This window comes from Heteronotia binoei, chromosome 2 (assembly GCF_032191835.1).
Source record: "Heteronotia binoei isolate CCM8104 ecotype False Entrance Well chromosome 2, APGP_CSIRO_Hbin_v1, whole genome shotgun sequence".
NCBI lineage: Eukaryota > Metazoa > Chordata > Lepidosauria > Squamata > Gekkonidae > Heteronotia > Heteronotia binoei.
The window spans coordinates 99,107,809-99,122,621 of record NC_083224.1 but is presented as its reverse complement, the minus strand read 5'-3'; the positions used below and the strand labels follow the sequence as shown (position 1 = coordinate 99,122,621).

Here is a 14,813-nt window from a genome sequence, read left to right as displayed (position 1 = left end):
CTGGGTCAGTTACACAAACAAGAGTGTTTAGTTTCAAATGGAAGCCTGAGGAAGCAGATATTGCTAGTGTCTCACCTCACAAGAGGCTAATACCAAATGGGAGGTGTAATGTATTATGCTTATGTTTGATCAACATCCCATACCACTCTGGTACTCTTTCAAACAAATATTCCATGTACGTTGGGGGAGGGGTATTAATCCCCTTATATCTTGCATTTTATCTCAAAGAGCTGACAGCACCATCATAAGGAATAACCATGACAGTATCCCATCTATCAATCTATCACATTTTTATCTTACCTATCCTCCAAGAGCTCAAGGCGGCAATAATGGTTTTCCCCTCCTCCAGTTTATTCTCACATAACCCTATGAGGCATGTTAAGCTGAGTGAAAGTGACTGCCCCAAGGTCACAGATGAGTTTCATGACTGAGAGGGAATATGAACCCAAATCCCCTCAGTACTAGTTTGATACTCTAACCCCTGTGGGGGTCAACATGACAACAGCAACACAACAGCATAGAAACAGCATTCATACTCTGCTTCGAACTGGGAGCCAAACTAGATGTTCACTTTTTAAACAAGTGATTATATGGAGTAGCAAAAACAAGGACCCCCTTCCATACACAGATGTGCTCTGTTTCAGCAGAAATGGCAAGGGGAGGCAGGAGCAGGGCCGGCCCTGCCACTAGGCAAACTAGATGGTTGCCTAGGGCACCAGTCTTCTGGGGGCATCGAATTGGGTGCCCCCCGTGTGACTCAGTGACGTTATCAGTGTTGGGGGGGGGGCAGGGCTGGATTAACAATTAGGGGCCCTGGGCCGGCTTCCCTCCCCCACTAGATTTCCCCCTACTTGCAGCCCTCCCAGCCTGCGTGCACAGCCAGCAACTGAGCTGCTTTTTGCCCGACTTGCCTGGTATGGCTGCTGGTGGTGTCATTGCCAAGTTTGCCTCTCTGCCTCACCTCACAGCTCTGTCAAAGGGGCATTTGATAAGGTACCTGCAGGCTGAAGTGGGGGCTGTGGGTGGGGCGGGTGCTCAGACTCTGAGATAATTTGCAAGGGGCCCTCAAGATTTTGCCTAGGTGCCTCCACAGAGTTAAATCCGGCACTGAGGGTGGTGGGCACCAGAATTTAGCCTTGCCTAAGGTGCCAGAAAGTCTATGGCTGGCCCTGGGCAGGACTCCTTCCCCTTCCCACAGAGGCATTCCAGTCCCAAATCGGCTCTGCTTTATTTTTAATAGCCAATCCTGGCAGCCACTGTATGGCTGTGGGAAACCTGAACTGGGTCTGGTGAACATCTAGTTTGGCCCTGGGTAGCAGGGATGCCAGCCTCCATGTGAGACCTAGGGGTCCCCTGAACTTATCTCCAAGGTAGATTTGCCAGGTCTGTGTTGGAAAATGAGCTCCAATGATCTGCTGTTGTCAACTGTGACCTCATTCTATCTTAGGCAATCCTTACCTTTCCTGATCCAAGAGTCCTGCATGCTGCATTCATGTAAGTTCTGAAGAAACCTATTCCTTATTCTCTTGGTTTAACTTCCTCCTTGGTTTGCTGCCTTCCACAGTCTGTTCCCATGGTCTCTCTGCTTTTGCGAAAAACCTTTCCTGTCAGGATTTATGTATTCCCTCCTTCTGCAGCTGGATTTTAGGGCCTGGACAGCTGCCTGTTGCCTGGCAATAAGCTGTGTGGCTTCCCCCTTCTCTGGCCTTTCTCTGCATTCCTGCCTCACAGCTGAGCTTCCAGCCAGTTGTGACTGCTCTCAGCTATATCTTTATCACCGACACAGCAAAACAAGGCCAAGGAAGCCCTGACTGAGCCCTTAACTTCGCTACTTTCCCCTCCCAATCTGGATCCCAATTCAGAACCCTGTATTAAGCTATGGCATCATCACATTCAGCCCTCCTTCTGGGAGATTCAGCTGCCTTCACTGCAGCCCTCCGGACTCTCGTCAACAACCCACGGTTCAGGTGAGCCTGCTGGGTTAGCTAGCTAATAGAAACTGGGGATGTGGCTGGGATCAGAGGCCACAACTGAATCAGCATGGGTTTGGGGGAGGGGGGGAATTGGGGACTAACTTTGGTACTCCTGTTTGGCTTGTTGAACTATGAGAATTCATAACATCAGACAACGAGGAATGATCCTAATCTTCCTGTCCACAGGAAGATACTGCCTCCAGTTTAATGCAACTTGTGCATGGGTGATTTCTTGAACAGAGTCTGCTCCAGATTGTAAATTCCTCATATAGACACAGCATCGTTCAACCAGTGGATTGTAAAAGGCCTGTAAAAGAAAACACGTGTGCATGTGATTACTGGTATGGGTATCTATATGTTAACTTTGGATCCAGTATGTCTAACCAGGGTGTTCTATTCACAAAGCTCCCAGATCTCACCTGATTTGACCTGGACCGATATCATATATAGTGGTGTTACCTTTAAACCTGTTCTTTGGTAAAGCTGCCAACCTCTAGGCAGGAGCTAGAGATCTCCTGGAATTACAAATGAACTACTGACAATAGGTGTCAATTCCCCTGGAGAAAATGGATGCTTTGGAGGCATTATACCTCACTGAAGTCACTCCCCTTCCCAAATCCTCCCCTTCCTAGGCTCTACCTCCAGATTTCTAGGAATTTTCCAACCCAGAGTTGGGAACGCTATGTGTAGGAAACCAGATGAGATTTTGTTGAAAAGTTAGCAAAGAAAGGGAAGTTTCCCCACTCCCACATGTTATGTATTTTATGAAACCTTCTTTGAAAATGTTTTTCATGGGCATGGGTGGGGGGAGGCTGAGTCAGATGATTGGAGAAACTGATTTTGGAATGCAAAATATTCTTTTTGGGGTAAGGATCAGCTATTTTTAGGCTGCTTCCACATAGAGCTTTTTGCCTGGTTTTGTGAGCAACGAAGAATAGGTTTTCTTGAGCTGTCCACACATTATTCCTCAGTAATGTTTCAGTTGTCCTTGTATCATGAAAATGGCTAGGCCCTGCAAATTCCATTTTCCACAGCTGCTTTTAAGGAACATTAAAGGTATCAAGTTTTGGCAGATACTGTTTATTGATGGGGGATAGGACAAAGATAGCATTTCCTTCCAGCTTTCCCCATCCTGTGGTATATACGGCTGCCAACCTCCTGGTGGGTCCTGGAGATCTCTCATTAATACAACTGATTTCCAGACAACAGAGATCAGTTCTCTTGGAGAAAATGGCTTATTTTGAGGGAAGATGCTATGGCATTCTACCTTGCTGAAATCCCTCCCTTTCCTAAACCACATCCTCCTAGAATTGCCAGCTAGGGTTGCCAAGTCCAATTCAAGAAATATCTGGGGACTTTGGGGGAGGAGCCAGGAGACTTTGGGGGTGGAGCCAGGAGACATTGGGGCGGAGCCAAGAACAAGGGTGTGACAAGCATAATTGAACTCCAAGAGAGTTCTGGCCATCACATTTAAAGGGACAGCACACTTTTTAAAATGTCTTCCTTCTATAGGAAATAACAAAGAATAGGGGCACCTTCTTTTGGGGCTCATAGAATTGGACCCCCTGGTCCAATCGTTTTGAAACTTGGAGGGTACTTTGGGGAGAGGCACTAGATACTATATTAAAAATTTGGTGCCTCTACCTCAAAAAACAGCTCCCCCAGAGCCCCCAAAACCTCCAGATTAATTCCCCATTATACCCTATGAGAATTGATCTCCACATAGGGAATAATGAAGACGTTTCCCTCTCCTCCTCCCTCCCCCCCCCCCTTTCTGGCAACTGAAGCGAGGGACTGGCCTTTCTACTCACGAGTTGCTGCCAGCTTCTTTACAGCAGCAGTCACACCATCCCAAAGTGGAGCCTTGCAATCAAGCCTCCGGAGGTGCAAAGGCACATGGTCCTTTGCAGGCGGGGCTTCTCTCCTCCCCCCCCCCCCAGCCAGCTGACTGGGTGCGGGAAGCAGCTTGCGAAAAGGAAGAACGGCTGCTGCAACGGGGCTGGGTGGGAAGGGAAGGGAGGAGGAGAAGCATCGGGCATTGGAGTCCGTCAAGACCCGCCTGCGTTCGGCAGCCACCTCCACCCGCTCGCTGGCGAGCCAGCCTCCCTTCTCAAGATTTCCCTTGCCAGGCTCAGCACCTCCTCCCCGGACGACGCAAATGCTCCTTGGCGCCATTCCCCCCTCCTCCCCCCGCTTCCAGAGTTATGGAAAGCGGGAAAAGAGGCTGAAAATCCAGTATTCTCCCGCCAGGGCGGGAGGCTTGGGAAGGCTATTGCCAGCCCCCAGGTCCCAGCAGAGGTTCGCTCGCTTTTGGGGGCTTCAGTCTGCTGCTGGTCACTTGGCTGGTGGGGAAAAACCCACCCTCATACAGTGATGTTGTTGCACGATGTCCACAACACAATGACATCAATTCCAGGAGATGTCATTGTGCTGGGAACGTCATGCGGTGACACTCTGTTTTTTTGGGTAAACTCTATGGTTTTGAAGCCAAAAAGCCAAAGATCCTTTGACTTGTGCCTGCCTCTTAGCTACCACCCCTCAAAACCATCTAAGCTCATCTATGAACTCACTAAATGGCCTTTGTCATTTGCTAAGCCTCTGCCCCCCCTAATGTAATATAAGCATAATAATGCAGGCGGCAGGCCTGCTGACAGGATTGTTGAAAGGATTACTTAAATAATGCACCTGAAATACTCTGATCCCTACAGTAACAGTTACACCAGTTGATCTCCAGGTTCAGTTCCCCTGGAGAAAATGGCTACTTCAGAGGTTGAACTCTATGGCATCACATTCCTGGTGAATGCCCTTCCCAAGCTCCACCCTCAAATATCTAGGAATTTCCCAACTCAAGAGTTGGTAATGATAAGCTGTTTGTTCTCTGAACAGAAATGTTTTCTCATCAGGGTTCTGTTTCTAGAAGCTGTTTTACAGGGCACTGACAGTGCACTTGTCACAGTGAATTGACACAACTGTTCTATATGGTTGCCAAGCTTTGAGGTGGTACCTGGAGATTTCCTGCTTTTACAATTGATCTCTAGGTGACAGAGATAAGAAAATGGCTGCCTTGGAAGGTTGAGTTACACCACTCCCCAAATGCGTGCCTTGGAAGGTTGAGTCCCTGCCCTCCTCAAGCTCTATACCTCAGATCTTCAGGTATTTCCTAGCACTGTCACAAAGGTGTGGAGGAAGGGGTATGGTTTGCCACAGTGGCAAAAGGTAGAGCTGGCACAGCCTGACCCCATCTGGTTTGTGTGCTGTGCCTGGAGTGGGGGAAAGAAGGCCAGAGTCCACCCTACCCCCTCACCTATCCCTTAGCACAACAAAGGATACTGAAAGGGAAATATGTAAATTTGTTTTAGCTCATGAATGGGGAGCAGGAAACTAGAGTAAAGGTCAAAGATGGGAATAGGGATGAGGATAAATTGAAGAGGAAGAAAATCTACCAGTACTGAGTCAAATGGAATGTTGGGTACTTCACCTGCATGGGGGTAGTGATGCAAGAGTAACCATGGAAGGCTTCTGCACTGATCAAGTATTTTGATATCATTGCTCATGTGTATAACAAACTTGTGATGTGTGTTTGGCTACAATATGATTACAAATGTAGAGTTAGGGTGGCCCAGAACCCATCTCTTGCTTGGGATGTACTGCAGGGACATTTGTGGTTACAATGCATCATACCAGTCAAAGGCCTACAGGAGGAGAGATTGTACAATGGCTGCTTCATAGCCAGGTCCTGAAGAAGTACTAGGCATAGACCAGGAAGAGGGGGTAGGGTGGCCAGATGGTTCAACTAGGCTTCCCAAACCCCCCACCCTGGCGGGGGACCCCTGAATTAGCAGCCTCCTCCTCCGGTCTCCAAAAATCTGGAAGCGGGGGGGGGGGGGAATGGTGAGCATTTTTGGGACTCTCTAGGATTCCTCTCTATGGTCCTTCAGGGAGTCACGTGTTTTCCTGAGTTGGCTCCCTGTAGGGTGCGCTGGCCTGCAGCACTGATTTTTCCCGCCAGGTTCTGGCACCACCCCCAGCCAGCTCACAGGTCTCTGACTGGCCAGTGGGCACATTCTGGCTCTGAGGAGTGGGCTCTGCTGGGCTTGGCCCGCCCTCCTCAGCAGCCGTCTATAAGCCCTCATTTGGTAAGACAAACAATCTACTTGCTGCTTACCATTACCTGCATCCTCAAGTCTAGTGGTGGAGCCTGAACTGAGATGGTCCCTGGAAAAAGTAAGATACCTGGAAAAGTAGATGGCTGGTGGGGGGGGTGGTATTTTCACCCATCCCCGGGCCATTCTGTAGCCTTTGGAGATGTTGAGGGGGGGATGCAGCCAGGGCCTCTCCCACTACCACCGGGAGAAGCTGCCTAGCAGGGGTTGAGGATCAGCTCTGTGTTGTGCTAAAAAGCATGCACTCCAGTTTATAGTAAAACTTTGTTAGTGTTAAGATGGCACAGGAATCCGGATTCCTTGCCTTGCAGGCTCTCACTTGATTGCTTCTCTGAGAAGCAGATGGCTGGGTAGAGAGGGAAGAGAGGGTTGGAATTTTGCCCCCGTCCCTGGACAATTCTGCAGCCTTTGGAGGAATCATGGGGGGTGGGGAGGGGGATGCAGCCAGAGCCCTTCCCGTTGCTACCGGGAGAAACTGCCCTGGTAGCCGTTGAGCAATCAGCTCTGTGTTGCTCTGAGAAAATGTGCACTCCAGCCTGTAATAAAACTTTGTTGGTATTAAGGTGGCACAGGAATCTGGATTCCTTGTCTTGCAGACTCTGACTTGCTTGCTTCCCAGAGAAGCGGATGTCTGGGGGAGGGGGGGGGAAAGGGTTGGAATCCCCCGCCCCATCCCTGGGCGATTCTGCAGCCTTTGGATGAATCGTTGGGGGAGGGGAGGGATGTAGCTAGAGCTCCTCTCGTTGCCACCTGGAAAAGCTGCCCTAACAGGGATTGAGCAATCAGTTCTGTGTTGCTCTGAGAAAACGTGCATTCCAACCTGTAATAAAACTTTTTTGGTGTTAAGGTGGCACAGGAGTCTGGACCTCTTGCCTTGCAGGCTAAGCTCTGACTTGCATGCTTCTCTGAGAAGCAGACGGCTGGGGTGGGGGAAGGGCTGTTATTTTGCCCCCATCTACAGGCTGTTCTGCAGCCTTTGGAGGAATCATATGGAGATCCACCTGCTTGGAGTTGTGGTAGATAACTCATTGACTCAGTGTGCAAATGCAGTTTTAAAAAGGCAAATGCTATGCTACGATGGAGATTATTAGGAAAGGGATTGAAAACACATCAGCCAGTATCATAATGCCCCTGTATAACTCTATGATGTGGTCTCATTTGGAATACTGTGTACATTTCTTCTTATTGCACCTCAAAAAAGAAATAGCATTGAAAAAAATGCAGAAAAAGGCAACTAAAACAATTAAGAGAATGGAACCACCTTCCTATGAAGAGGGTTAGGGCTCTTTAACTTGGAGAAACAATGACTGAGGGGTGACATGATAGAGGTTTACAAAATTATATGTGGGATAGAGAAGGCACAGAAAGAAGGCACCTTCTCATAGTACAAATAGTTGGGGGCACTCCATGAAACTAATGAGCAGTAGACTTAGAACAGATAAACGGAAGTACTTCTTCACTCAAAGAGTGAATGCACTGCCGCAAGAAGTGGTGGCAGCTACAGGCACAGACAGATTCAAGAGGGGATTGGATAAACATATGGAGATCCATCAGAGGCTATTAGTCACAAAGTACAGATGGAACACTAAGTATGGAGGAGTGATGCTCTCTTGGTGCTTTGGGGGGCAATCTACCTTGCAGGGTGGTTTTTGAGGATAAAATGAAGGAGAGTAAGATGCTGAATATTTGAGGGACAGAAAACAATGTAAAATAAGATTTAAATCTGGAAGGAGGAAGTGACCTCACAGAAAGAACCAGGGAAGAAAGCATGTATTTCTAAGGGAGAAAGGTAATATAGGTTGGTGTGTTTAAATCCGAACTTTGAAAGAAGTTACTTTAAAGGAAAAGGTGGGTTTGATGGAGTGCCCTGAAAGTGACCTCACAGGTGGGAGTAGGGTTTGATGCAGTGTGCTGGAAGTGACATTATCTGAAGGGGTGGAGCTGGGGAAGTGACATCACTTGACCTTTGACCAGGAAGTGACATCACAGGATATGACATCACAAAAACTCTCCTGGCTCCACTCCCAAAGTCCTGGCTCCACCCCCAAAGTCCCCAGATATTTCTTGAGTTGGACTTGGCAACCCTAGGTTCAACCCTGCTTGCTTTGCTGGGAATTTAGCTCCCATGGTAGTTGCAATAAGTGCCTTTGCAAATAACAGCTATGAATGCTCAATCTGCAGTGGTTCCACCTCCTACATTTGGCTTTTAAGGGGAAAGTTTGCAAGGCATGTGCCCAAGGACCAGGGTTGGAGAGGTAGATGATATAGGCACCATTTCTCCAAAAGTCACACTGTCCAATTAATAGGATTGTCAGCCCCCCCCCCCCAAGCCCCTGGCAGGGGATGGGAGGGGGTAGGGTTGCCAGCTCCATGTTGGGATACTCCTGGAGATCTGGGGGTGGAGCCTCAGTGGGGTACAGTGCTAGAGTTTACTCTTAAAGCACCCATTTTCTTCAGGGACATGATCTCTGTAGTCTGGAGATGAGCTGTAATTCCGGAGGATGCTCAAGTCCCACCTGCATGCTGTCATCACTACCTATTAAGTGTCCAGATCTAAGGTACCCAGGGGCTACCTACCTCCTTAGATTGGATGCCTGTTATTGGGTGGAAGGTTTCATGCAGGGTTTTAGGATCTCAGCAGTAGGCTTCAGAGTGCGTAGTCCAGCATAGAGTTGGCAGCTGTAGGTTAGGAAATACATGGAGATTGGGTGACGGTGGTGGAGCCTGGACAGGGTAGGGTTTAGGGAGGGGAGGGAAGGGAAGGGACCTCAGGAGGGTGTAAAGCCATAGAGTCCACCCTGCAAAGCAGCTATTTTCTCCAAGAGAACTTATTTTTGTCATCTGGAGAACAAGGGTAATAGCAAGAGATTGGTACCACCTGGAGGCTGACAGCCCTAGCAAGTAATCTGAAGTTGGTCATCAGGTTGGAGGATACTGTGAGCAGAAAATCAATAAAGAGCTCCTTCACTTCAGTGTCCCTGGAGAACCTGCAGAGCTCAGTGCTAGGAACAGTCCCAAAGAAGATGCCTGGGAAGAGCTGCCTGATAATCATCCCTGATACCCAAAGGCTGGTTTGGTCAATGACACCATTCTCTCAGGGCTTTGCTTAGTTAAGTATACTTATGATAGTGCAGTGTACATGGTGCAGGGCTGTAGAAAGGGGGCCTTGCTGACCAAAGATGTCAAATCAGCATTTCCCCTGTTACTAGTCAACCCAGGGGATTTTTGCACCTTGGGTTTCACCTTTAGTGGAGAATAGGGTGCTCCATATCCTCTGCTGTGTTTGAGAAGTTCAGCACTGTTTTAGAACAGTCAGTTATTTGGATGTCAGGCCCATCAGGGTCTTCACAGTGCAAGCAGTTATCCCAGGGCATATGTATGGAGTTCAGGGTGCCCCTAGCTAAGGATAGGAGACCAAGCTGGCCTACCTAGATTTTGAGTTGGTTACAGTGGCTCAGCTGTCTCAGTTCCTGTCTGACAAACTGGCTACCCTAAGAGAACTTGTTGCCCCAGCACATATATGGATAAGGAATTTTTCATGGAGCGTTATAGTGCCGGGGTGGACCTTCACTTGCAGAGATGACAAAATTATGATGGGAGTAGCTGACTCTCATCACAGGATAAAGGTAACAGGCTCGACGAGGGAGGATCTTAGGACAAGGGAGAATTTCTTATCTGTCTATAATGGGGTATTGTTCTGGAAAGAGGGACTCTTATTTGAATTTGAACTACAGGTCCAATCAGATGCCTGCAAGGGCACATGGCTTCAGAGTATACTTTAAAGGCAGGTGATGCATCAAAAGTTGGCCCCATGAATGGGTCAGCAATTGTGATGGAGCTTCCGAGGGTATTTCCCCTATAGCAATAGCAGCCTACATCCAGCTATAGGACCTGCCCAACAACTCAGTGAGCTTTTGGTATGACAACCAGGTCACAGGGCTGGCTTGCCCACTAAGCAAATTAGGCATTTGCCTAGGGCACTGGGAGGGGGTGTGCTGAATTGGTCTCCCCCCCCTCCCAGTACCACAGGCAAATTCCTAATTCCCGCTGGTTTTGGAAGGGGAGGGGGGAAGCGAAGCCTCCTCATTGTGCGCTCTTACTTTACTGAGATTCCTGCGTTAAAGCAGGTAAGGTGGACGCTGGCGTTGCTCCTCTGAGCGCACGAGGGGGCTGGAGCACACCACTGCAATCCACAAATAAAAGAAGGGAGGGGGATGGAGGGGGCAGAGGGGAGGGGCAGTGCTGCGTTGTGGAGGGGGTGAAGCATGGCAAGTCTGCCTGGGGCGCCACACATCCTCAGACCAGCCCTGATTGTGCAGGTTATTAAGATGTCTTTTAATTCCCTGTAGATCATGTCGCTTGTCAGGGCTTTTGTCTTGCAATGCCTAAAGTTTAACATCCATTTAGCTGCCGAATATGTGCCAGGATTGGGTAATACTATTGCTGAGGCATTGACTCATTCACAGATGGAATTCTTCAGGCATCTAGCCCACCAGGCCCAGAAATCACCAGAAGAGATGCCCATGGCGCTATGGAACCTTGCAGAACATAAGAGAAGCCATGTTGGATCAGGCCCATGGCCCATCCAGTCCAACATTCTGTGTCAAACAGTGACCAATATATGTGTATGTGTACACACATACACACACACACACATACACACACATATACATACACACACACACATTCACTGTGGCAGTGAATTCCACATGTTAATCACCCTTTGGGTGAAGAAGTACTTCCTTTTATCCGTTTTAACCTGACTGCTCAGCAATTTCATTCAATGCCCATGAGTTCTTGTATTGTGAGAAAGGGAGAAAAGTACTTCTTTCTCTACCTTCTCCATCCCATGCATAATCTTGTAAACCTCTATCATGTCACCCCGCAGTCGACGTTTCTCTAAGCTAAAGAGCCCCAAGTGTTTTAACCTTTCTTCATAGGGAAAGTGTTCCAACCCTTTAATCATTCTAGTTGCCCTTTTCTGCACTTTTTCCAGTGCTATAATATCCTTTTTGAGGTGCGGTGACCAGAATTGTACCCAGTATTTCAAATGACACCGCACCATCGATTTATACAGGGGCATTATGATACTGGCTGATTTGTTTTCAATTCCCTTCTTAATGATTCCCAGCATGGCGTTGGCCTTTTTTATTGCAATCTAACACTGTCTTGACATTTTCAGTGAGTTATCTACCATGACCCCAAGATCTCTCTCTTGGTCAGTCTCTGCCAGTTCACAACCCATCAACTTGTATTTGTAGCTGGGATTCTTGGCCCCAATGTGCATTACTTTGCACTTGGCCACACTGAACCTCATCTGCCACGTTGACGCCCACTCACCCAGCCTCAACAGATCCCTTTGGAGTGCCTCACAATCCTCTCTGGTTCTCACCACCCAGAACAATTTAGTGTCATCTGCAAACTTGGCCACTTCACTGCTTACTCCCAGCTCCAGATCATTAATGAACAAGTTAAAGAGCATGGGACCCAGTACTAAGCCCTGCGGCACCCCACTGCTTACCGTCCTCCACTGTGAAGACTGCCCATTTATAGACACTCTCTGCTTCCTATTAATTAGCCAGTTTTTGATCCACAAGAGGACCTGTCTTTTTACTCCATGACTCCCGAGCTTACTAAAGAGCCTTTGATGAGGAACTTTATCAAAAGCTTTCTGGAACAACATCTATTGGGTCCCCTTTGTCCACATGCTTGTTCACCCCCTCAAAGAACTGTAACAGGTTAGTGAGGCAAGATCTTCCCTTACAGAACCCATGCTGAGTATTCCTCAATAACTTGTGTTCATCAATGTGCCTACTCATTCTGTCCTTGATAATGGTTTCTACCAACATTCCCAGTATTGAAGTCAGACTGACTGGCCTGAAATTTCCCAGATCTCTTCTTGAACCTTTTTTAAAGATAGGGGTGACATTTGCTACCTTCCAGTCCTTAGGAATGGAGGTAGGTTTCAATGAAAGATTACACATTTTTGTCAGGAGATCCACAAGTTTAACTTTGAGTTCTTTTAGAACTCTTGGATGTATGCCGTCCGGACCTGGTGACTTATTAGTTTTTAATTTGTCAATCAGTTGTAGGACCTCCTCTCTTGTCACCTCAATTTGACTCAGGTCTTTCAACACACCTTCCAAAATTAGTGATTCTGGAGCGGGCAAACACTTCTCATCTTCCACAGTGAAGACTGAGGTAAAAAATGCATTCAGCTTCTCAGCCATTTCCCTGTCCTCCTTCAGTAATCCTTTTACCCCTTGGTCATCCAAGGGCCCCACTGCCTCCCTGGCTGGTTTCCTGCTTCTAATACATTTGAAGAAATTTTTATTGTTGGTCTTTATGTTTTTTGCAATGTGCTCCTCATAGTCCCTTTTTGCCTGCCTGATCACAGTCTTGCATTTGATTTGCCACCGCCTGTGTTTCCTTTTATTAATCTCACTTGGACTAGCTTTCCACCGCTTAAAGGAGTCCTTCTTACCTTTTACAGCTTCCATTACTTTGTTTGTTAACCATGCAGGCCTTTTCTTATACTTGTTTGTGCCTTTCCTAACTTGTGGTATATATTTTATCTGAGCTTCTAGGACTGTAGTTTTAAATAGCCTCCAAGCTTCCCCAAAGGTTTTGACTGTATTTACCTTTCCTTTCAGTTTCCTCTTCACATGCCTCCTCATCTCAGAGAATTTACCCCTTTTAAAGTTAAACATGGTTGTGCTGGTCTTTTGAGGCAACTCCTATTTATACAAATGGTGAAATCAATAACATTATGGTCACTGCTCCCAAGTGGTGCGATCACTTTTACATCTTTCACCAAGTCTTGGGCATTACTTAGGACCAAATCCAGGATCGCCCCACCCCTGGTAGGTTCTGTGACCATCTGCTCCATAGCACAGTCATTAAGAGCATCTTGAAACTCCATCTCTTTCTCTCGACCTGAACACATATTGACCCAATCAATCTGCGGGTAGTTAAAATCCCCCTATTAGGACACAGTTTTTACGTTTAGCTGCTATCTTTAATCTTTCCATCATATTATAATCCTCCTCTATCTTTTGATTTGGTGGGCGATAACAAACTCCCATAGTTAAATTTCCTTTGGGTCCTCTATTTTGACCCAAAGCATTTCTAGAAGGGAATCTAATTCTCTGACCTCAGTCTTACTGGACTGTATACCCTCTCTGACATACAGAGCCACCCCACCTCCAACCCTTCCCTCCCTATCCTTCCGATATAATTTATATTCAGGAATCACCGTGTCCCACTGATTCTCCTCATTCCACCAAGTTTCTGAAATTCCCACAATGTCCATGTTTTCCCCCAACACTAAACATTCCAACTCACCAATTTTACTTCGAACCCTTCTAGCATTTGTATACAAACATCTATAATTTCCCAGGCAAGTTAGGCCCACCACCTTCTTCCTGCTGCCTCAAGACTTTGGCAGACACTCCATACTGTTTGTCACCATCTCAGTGGACAACTCTGATCCATTACCTGGTAGAAAAGTAACAGTTAACCCTTCATCTCTTTGAGATGTCCTCCTGAACCAGAGACATTTCATCTTCTGTCGGCTTTCCCCCAAGATATAGTTTAAAAACTGCTCTGCCACCTTTTTGATTTTAAGCACCAGCAGCTTGGTTCCATCTGGGGGCAAGTGGATCACAGTGCCTAACAAAGTTAAACCCTTAAATCCTTCATCCTTACACCATCGTCTCATCCACACATTGGGACTTCTAATTTGTGCCTGTCTCTCCAGCCCTGCATGTGGAACAGGTAGCACTTAAGAGAAGGCTACCTTGGAGGTCCTGGCCTTAAATCTCCTGCCTAGCATCCTAAATTTTTCCTCCAGGACCTCACGACTGCATTTCCCCACATCGTTGGTGCCAATATGCACCACGACCACTGGCTCCTCCCCAGCACTCTCTATCAGCCTATCTACAACATACATAATGTCCGCTACCTTCGCACCAGGCAGGCAAGTCACCATATGGTCAGTACACAGTTTTGCCACCCAGCTGTCTACTTGCCTAAGGATTGAATCACCAACTACCAAGACCCCCCCCCCTCTCCCTGCCCAGGGATGGTTCCTTGGCGCAAAAGGATACCCGCTCACCAACTGAAGAAGAGGTCCCTTCTGAGAGCACATTCCCCTTATCCTCAGCACAGTGCCCTGTTCCCTCTCGACCCTCATACGCCCTGGCAGCAACGGGGCTGCCACGTTCAGAGTGGGGCTCATCTAATACGTCCCCGAGAGTCTTCTCGGAGTGCCTAACTGACTGTCTCTGCTTCTCCAGGCCAGTCACCTCGGCCTCAAGGGTACTCGTTGCCTGAGTACCAGGAGCTCCTTGCATCGAGCACACACCCAAGACCTCTGTCCTGTGGGCAGATAGTCATACATGTAACACTCAGTGCAAAACACTGGAAAGCCCCCACCCCCCTGCTGGCATTCTACCTTCATGATAGCTTTTTAAAAATATACAGTCCCCTTTTAAATCCTGTTTGTTTATGTGGCTCTCCTTCTGGAGGGTCTACTTACCTTATTGGGAACACAAGGAAAATAGGGATCTGGGTTCCTGGTCCTTGCACAGCCCCCAGGCCAAGAGCCCTTTAGCTCTCGTCCTTCGGCTCACGCCAAAGGCTCGCGCCTCTGGCAAGGTGCAGCTTAATAATGCAA

General features: G+C 47.7%; 2 protein-coding genes across 2 annotated transcripts in view; both read left to right on the top strand.

Moving 5' to 3' along the window:
- The window catches only part of IPP (intracisternal A particle-promoted polypeptide), a 523,673-nt gene that overhangs the window by 221,598 nt on the left and 287,262 nt on the right, over positions 1–14,813 (top strand). The gene's annotated exons all lie outside the window — the stretch shown is intronic.
- The window catches only part of BTBD19 (BTB domain containing 19), a 110,852-nt gene continuing 97,735 nt past the window's right edge, over positions 1,697–14,813 (top strand). The window contains exon 1 of the mRNA XM_060231737.1: positions 1,697–1,967. Coding sequence (XP_060087720.1) covers positions 1,879–1,967 — 89 coding nt within the window. The 5' untranslated portion in view covers positions 1,697–1,878. The remainder of the gene's footprint in view (positions 1,968–14,813) is intronic.